At 58.3% G+C, this 6,024-nt stretch overlaps 1 protein-coding gene across 1 annotated transcript in view; it reads right to left on the bottom strand.

The window, feature by feature from the left end:
* MROH1 (maestro heat-like repeat family member 1) overlaps nt 1-6,024 on the bottom strand; it is a gene marked incomplete at its 3' end in the record, with an annotated part of 10,606 nt that overhangs the window by 3,019 nt on the left and 1,563 nt on the right. Inside the window, exons 3-9 of the mRNA XM_009080795.1 lie at nt 5,426-5,557; nt 4,449-4,611; nt 3,053-3,151; nt 2,503-2,654; nt 1,856-1,996; nt 1,183-1,275; nt 385-463 (exon numbers count right to left, since the gene is read on the bottom strand). Of these exons, the coding sequence (XP_009079043.1) occupies nt 385-463; nt 1,183-1,275; nt 1,856-1,996; nt 2,503-2,654; nt 3,053-3,151; nt 4,449-4,611; nt 5,426-5,557 (859 nt within the window). The remainder of the gene's footprint in view (nt 1-384; nt 464-1,182; nt 1,276-1,855; nt 1,997-2,502; nt 2,655-3,052; nt 3,152-4,448; nt 4,612-5,425; nt 5,558-6,024) is intronic.

The following is a 6,024-nucleotide window of genomic DNA, read 5'->3' as shown; positions in this document are numbered from 1 at the left end:
CCCTTCCCAGCTCCATCCCTGGACACCTCCAGCCCTTCCCAGCTCCATGCATGGACAGCTCCTTGCCCCTTCCCACCACACGTGGACCTTTCTCTGGAGCTCTCCATGAGCTCCTCCAGCTCCAAAGGCTCTGGAGAAAGCTCTGGAACCAAGGAATGTGCTTTGGGAAGGTCCTCAGAGAGAACAATCACCCAGAGCGCCCAGAAAGCTCCAGGAGAGAAGCTCAATTCACGTCCCTCCTCAAGGAGCTCCACGTGCTCCGCAGCAGCCATGGTGGGATGGTCACCTTCTCCCCAGTCACATCCCTCAGGTTCTCCATGGAGAACCACCCACTCCTCCCTGGAGATCCACGTTTGGGTCCCCCAGGGTCACCCCAAGCCTCACCCAGGACAGTGAAGCAGCGAAGGATCTCCGTGTGGTTCTTGGCAGTGAGAGGGACAGAAGGATCTGCTGGAGCACAGATCTGTTGGACAGGGGGAGGAGGTCAAGGAGGACACCTGGAATGGGTGGGGGAAGGTGGCAAAGCCACCACTGACCTGGTGGGTCAGAGTGTCCCAAACAGGGCTGGGGTCACCTCCTCGGGAACCTCCTCAAGGAGACTCACGGGAAGGGATGAGTGGGAAGGAACCCTGGAGAACATCTCATTCCATGGGCAGGGACACTTCCCCATCCCAGTGTCTCCAGTCCATCCCCCCTGCCCTGGGACACTCCACACTGCTCTGGGAATTCCATCCCAGCCAGAATTCCTGCCCATGTCCCAGCCCAATCTCCCCTTTCCCAGGGAAGCCATTCCCTGGGTCCTGTCCCTCCAGGCCTTGGCCCAAGTCCCTCTCAGCTCTCCTGGAGCTCCTGGAGGCACTGGAAGGAGCTCGGAGCTCTCCCTGCAGCTTCTCCTCTCCAGGATGCACATTCCCAGCTCTCCCAGCTGGATCCAGAGCTGCTCCAGGATCATGGAATGTGTTGGGTTGGAAGGACCTTCAAGCTCCTCCAGTCCCACCCATGGACACTTCCCCCATCCCAGTGTCTCCAGTCCCATCCCCCCTGGCCTGGGACACTCCAGGGCTGGAGCAGCCACAGTTCCCCTAGCCAAGCTGTGGCAGAACGAAGATCTCCAGATGTTCCCAAGGAAGTTCTGGGATTACTCTTCATTTCCCCTTCCCCATGGACCTCCCAAGATCTCACCTGGGGGTGCAGAGAGCCCAGGAGAGAGTCCAGGAGAACATCCAGGCTGCGGCTCCCGATGCTCACGGAAGCTTCCAGGATCTGGCAGAGACTCTGAGCAGGACAGGAGGACACAGAGGAAGGTGGGAAGGACATGGAGGAGCTCCAAAGAGTTTCCAGGGATGGAGATGTCCCAATATCCCACCTGAACCTCCAATGGAACAGCTTGAGATCCCTCCAGAGCCTCCTTGGGCCCAGGAGGAGCTCCCACAGCTCCTTGGAAGTTCTTCAGAACATTCCCAGCTCCATCCCATCATCCCTGGACACCTCCAGCCCCTTCCCAGCTCCATCCCATCATCCCTGGACACCCCCAGCCCTTCCCAGCTCTATCCCTGGACACCTCCAGCCCCTTCCCAGCTCCATCCCATCATCCCTGGACACCCCCAGCCCTTCCCAGCTCTATCCCTGGACACCTCCAGCCCCTTCCCAGCTCCATCCCATCATCCCTGGACACCCCCAGCCCTTCCCAGCTCTATCCCTGGACACCTCCAGCCCCTTCCCAGCTCCATCCCATCATCCCTGGACACCCCCAGCCCTTCCCAGCTCTATCCCTGGACACCTCCAGCCCCTTCCCAGCTCCATCCCATCATCCCTGGCCACTCCAGGAGGGCTGAGGTTCTCCTCCTGTGCTCACCTTGGAGATGTAAAAAGCCTCCGAGTGCTTCTTGTAGAGGCCCAGGATGCCTGGAATGAGCTTTGGGAGCTGCTCCTCAAGCTTCTCACTTGGCATCAGGTGACTCATGGGACCAAGAGCTTCCACCACGGCAAGTCGGAGCTGCAGGGACAGGAGACACGTCTGGAGAACCTCCAGTGCACAGCTAGGACCTCAATGTGCACATCTGAGGAGGTCTCAGCCCTCCAACTCCTTCCCCAGGAGGTCTCACCACCCAACTCCTTCCCCAGGAGGTCTCAGACCTCCAACTCCTCCCCCAGGAGGTCTCAGACCTCCAACTCCTCCCCCAGGAGGTCTCAGACCTCCAACTCCTCCCCCAGGAGGTCTCAGACCTCCAACTCCTCCCCCAGGAGGTCTCAGACCTCCAACTCCTCCCCCAGGAGGTCTCAGACCTCCAACTCCTCCCCCAGGAGGTCTCAGACCTCCAACTCCTCCCCCAGGAGGTCTCAGACCTCCAACTCCTTCCCAAGGAGGTCTCACCACCCAACTCCTCCCCCAGGAGGTCCCACCACCCAACTCCTCCCCAAGGAGGTCTCAGACCTCCAACTCCTTCCCAAGGAGGTCCCACCACCCAACTCCCCCCCCAGGAGGTCTCACCCCTGTCCCACCTTGGGCTCTCGGTGCTGTAACCAGCTGTTGAACAGAACTTCGTAGGCGCAGAAGATCTCGTTGGAGAATGTGTCCTTCCTCACCGTTGGGTCTGGGGCCTTGTCCAGGTTGGCCAAGTACTCCTGGATGCTCTCACTGAAGTGCTGCAGAGCTAGGACAACATGTCCAAGGGTCACAATTCCCACATGGATATGGGTCAACCCTCCCAGCAAGGCCCTCTCAGCTCTCCTGGAGCTCCTGGAGGCACTGGAAGGAGCTTGGAGCTCTCCCTGCAGCTTCTCTTCTCCAGGATGCACATTCCCAGCTCTCCCAGCTGGATCCAGGGCAGAGCTGCTCCAGGATCAGGGAATGGGTTGGGTGGGAAGGACCTCACAGCTCATCCAGTCCCACCCATGGACACTTCCCCCGTCCCAGGTGGCTCCAGTGCCATCCCACCAGGATGAATCCCAGTGAGCTGAGCACTCTCCATCCCTCCCCATCCCTTCCATCCTCATTCCCTCCCTTCCCAGGGCCAGGAGGACACGTCCCAGAGCTCCTCCGAGGACTCACCGGAGCAGAAGACAGACTTCATGTGGTCCTGCTTGGCCATTCCCAGCATGGGCAGCATCGTTCCCAGGATGGAGTTGAGGAAAGGAACCATCCCAAAGACTGGGAATGAACGGGGAGAAGGTGGAGTCACCCCCAGCATCGCCTGGAAGCTTCTCCATGCTCCAGATCCAGCAGGGACAACCCAAAGAAACCCAACTGGATCACACCAGGAAGCTTCATCTTGCTCCAGGAGTCCACAGGGTCATCTCGGAGCTCCCTGGAGCTGCTGGAGAATTCCTCACTTGGATTCTCCTCCCTCCAACTCCCAGAACTTGTCAGATCTTCCCTCTGACCGTCCCAGAAATATGAAGCTTTCCAAAGGAATTTTCAGGGCATTCCAGGCCCAAATTCCTTGGCAGAGTTAAGGTTAAGCTCCAAGATCTCCAGAAGGTCTCCTGGACTAATCCCACCAGGAAAAAAAAAAGGAGCTTCCAGGAGTTTTCATCTACCTGATCCAGATGGATCCAACCACTTTTCCATCCCCCTGATCCACACCTGATTCTCCAGGGACAAATGGAAGAGCTCCAGCCCTCGAACACCCAACACATCTCCAGAAAACAGGAGAACCTGAGCTCCAGCCCTGGAACACCCAACACATCTCCAGAAGGTTCCTTGGAGCCCAACCCCAAGTTCTTCAGGAGAACCTGAGCTCCAGCCCTGGAACACCCAACACATCTCCAGAAGGTTCCTTGGAGCCCAACCCCAAGTTCTTCAGGAGAACCTGAGCTCCAGCCCTGGAACACCCAACACATCTCCAGAAGGTTCCTTGGAGCCCAACCCCAAGTTCTTCAGGAGAACCTGAGCTCCAGCCCTGGAACACCCAACACATCTCCAGAAGGTTCCTTGGAGCCCAACCCCAAGTTCTTCAGGAGAACCTGAGCTCCAGCCCTGGAACACCCAACACATCTCCAGAAGGTTCCTTGGAGCCCAACCCCAAGTTCTTCAGGAGAACCTGAGCTCCAGCCCTGGAACACCCAACACATCTCCAGAAGGTTCCTTGGAGCCCAACCCCAAGTTCTTCAGGAGAACCTGAGCTCCAGCCCTGGAACACCCAACACATCTCCAGAAGGTTCCTTGGAGCCCAACCCCAAGTTCTTCAGGAGAACCTGAGCTCCAGCCCTGGAACACCCAACACATCTCCAGAAGGTTCCTTGGAGCCCAACCCCAAGTTCTTCAGGAGAACCTGAGCTCCAGCCCTGGAACACCCAACACATCTCCAGAAGGTTCCTTGGAGCCCAACCCCAAGTTCTTCAGGAGAACCTGAGCTCCAGCCCTGGAACACCCAACACATCTCCAGAAGGTTCCTTGGAGCCCCCCGAGGTGTCACCCCCAGGTTCTCCCTTCCTGCCGCGCTCACCGTTGGACACGGAGAGGTTGGCGAAGGTTTGCATGACGTAGTAGTGGGGCAGAATTCCCGGCTGGAATTTGGTCAAGACCTCCTCCATCACCTTGTTGATGAAGCGCTGGCCCACAGCCACCAGGACATTGCTGGAAGCTTCTTGCCACTCCGGGACCACGTCCTGGGGAGGAGGAAGCACAGCAGAAAGCTTGGAATGCTGGAGGTGGATCCTTCCGGACGCTGTGGGATGGGTTGTGCTGGGAAGAGAACTCCAAAAGAACATCTCATTCCACGGGCATGGACAGCTCCCACCACCCCAGGGTTCTCCAGCCCCATCTCCCCTGCCCTGGGACACTCCACTCTGCTCTGGGAATTCCATCCCAGCCAGGAATTCCTGCCCATGTCCCAGCCCAATCTCCCCTTTCCCAGGGAAGCCATTCCCTGGGTCCTGTCCCTCCAGGCCTTGGCCCAAGTCCCTCTCAGCTCTCCTGGAGCTCCTGGAGGCACTGGAAGGAGCTCGGAGCTCTCCCTGCAGCTTCTCCTCTCCAGGATGCACATTCCCAGCTCTCCCAGCTGGATCCAGAGCTGCTCCAGCCCTTGGAGCAGCTCCACGACCTCCAATCTCCAGATGGAATTCCCCATGGATGAGCTCAACACCAAGCTCAAGTCTCATGACCTGAGGATCATCTCAAGATCCACGTGGAACCACCACGGGATCCCCAGATGGATCTGCAGCTTCCCAAAGCTCTGTCCCAGCATCCACCCATCCCATCCCAAATCCCAGTTGTCCATCCCAACCCTTTCCAGCACCCACATTCCCTTCAGGAATGTGTGGGCGCCAAGAGGAGAACCACCACCCAACCCAACAGAGGAGCTCATTCCATTCCTTCTCCTCCACCATCCCCAGGTCTGGATGACACCAGGAATGGTCTCCCAGCTCCTCTGGAAGGACCTGGGGACAAGGAGAGTTGGGATATGGAGGTCTTGGCTCATACCTTGGTCTTGGTCATCTCGTTGGACGCCAAGAAAATCACCACCTTGGCCGTGCTCTTGTCCAGGAGGTCAATGTTGTTCCTCACCACAACCTCCATGGCCTTGAGGATGATCACGCGGTGCGGATAGGCCAACTGGGAAGGAATTAAAACATGGATCAGTGTCCAGGGATTGACCATGGTGTGACCACATGGCCAAGGGAAGGGTCAGCAGCTCCTCTGGAGGCATCTCCCAAGGCACCTCAAGGCCTGCAGGTCTGGGGGCCACAATCCAGGACATGGAGGGGCTGGAGGTGTCCAGGGATGGAGCTGGGAAGGGCTGGAGGTGTCCAGGGATGGAGCTGGGAAGGGCTGGAGGTGTCCAGGGATGATGGGATGGAGCTGGGAAGGGCTGGAGGTGTCCAGGGATGGAGGGATGGAACTGGGAAGGGCTGGAGGTCTCCAGGGATGGCTCTGGAATGCTCTGGAGGTGTGCATGGACGGTGGGATGGCTCTGGAATGTTCTGGAGGTGTGCATGGACGGTGGGCTGGCTCTGGAATGTTGTGGAAGTGTCCATGGATGGTGGGATGGCTCTGGAATGTTGTGGAGATGTCCATGGACA

This window comes from Acanthisitta chloris, unplaced genomic scaffold (genome assembly GCF_000695815.1).
Source record: "Acanthisitta chloris isolate BGI_N310 unplaced genomic scaffold, ASM69581v1 scaffold21958, whole genome shotgun sequence".
In the NCBI taxonomy this organism is placed as follows: Eukaryota; Metazoa; Chordata; class Aves; order Passeriformes; family Acanthisittidae; genus Acanthisitta; species Acanthisitta chloris.
This window is presented reverse-complemented; position numbering and strand designations above follow the sequence as displayed.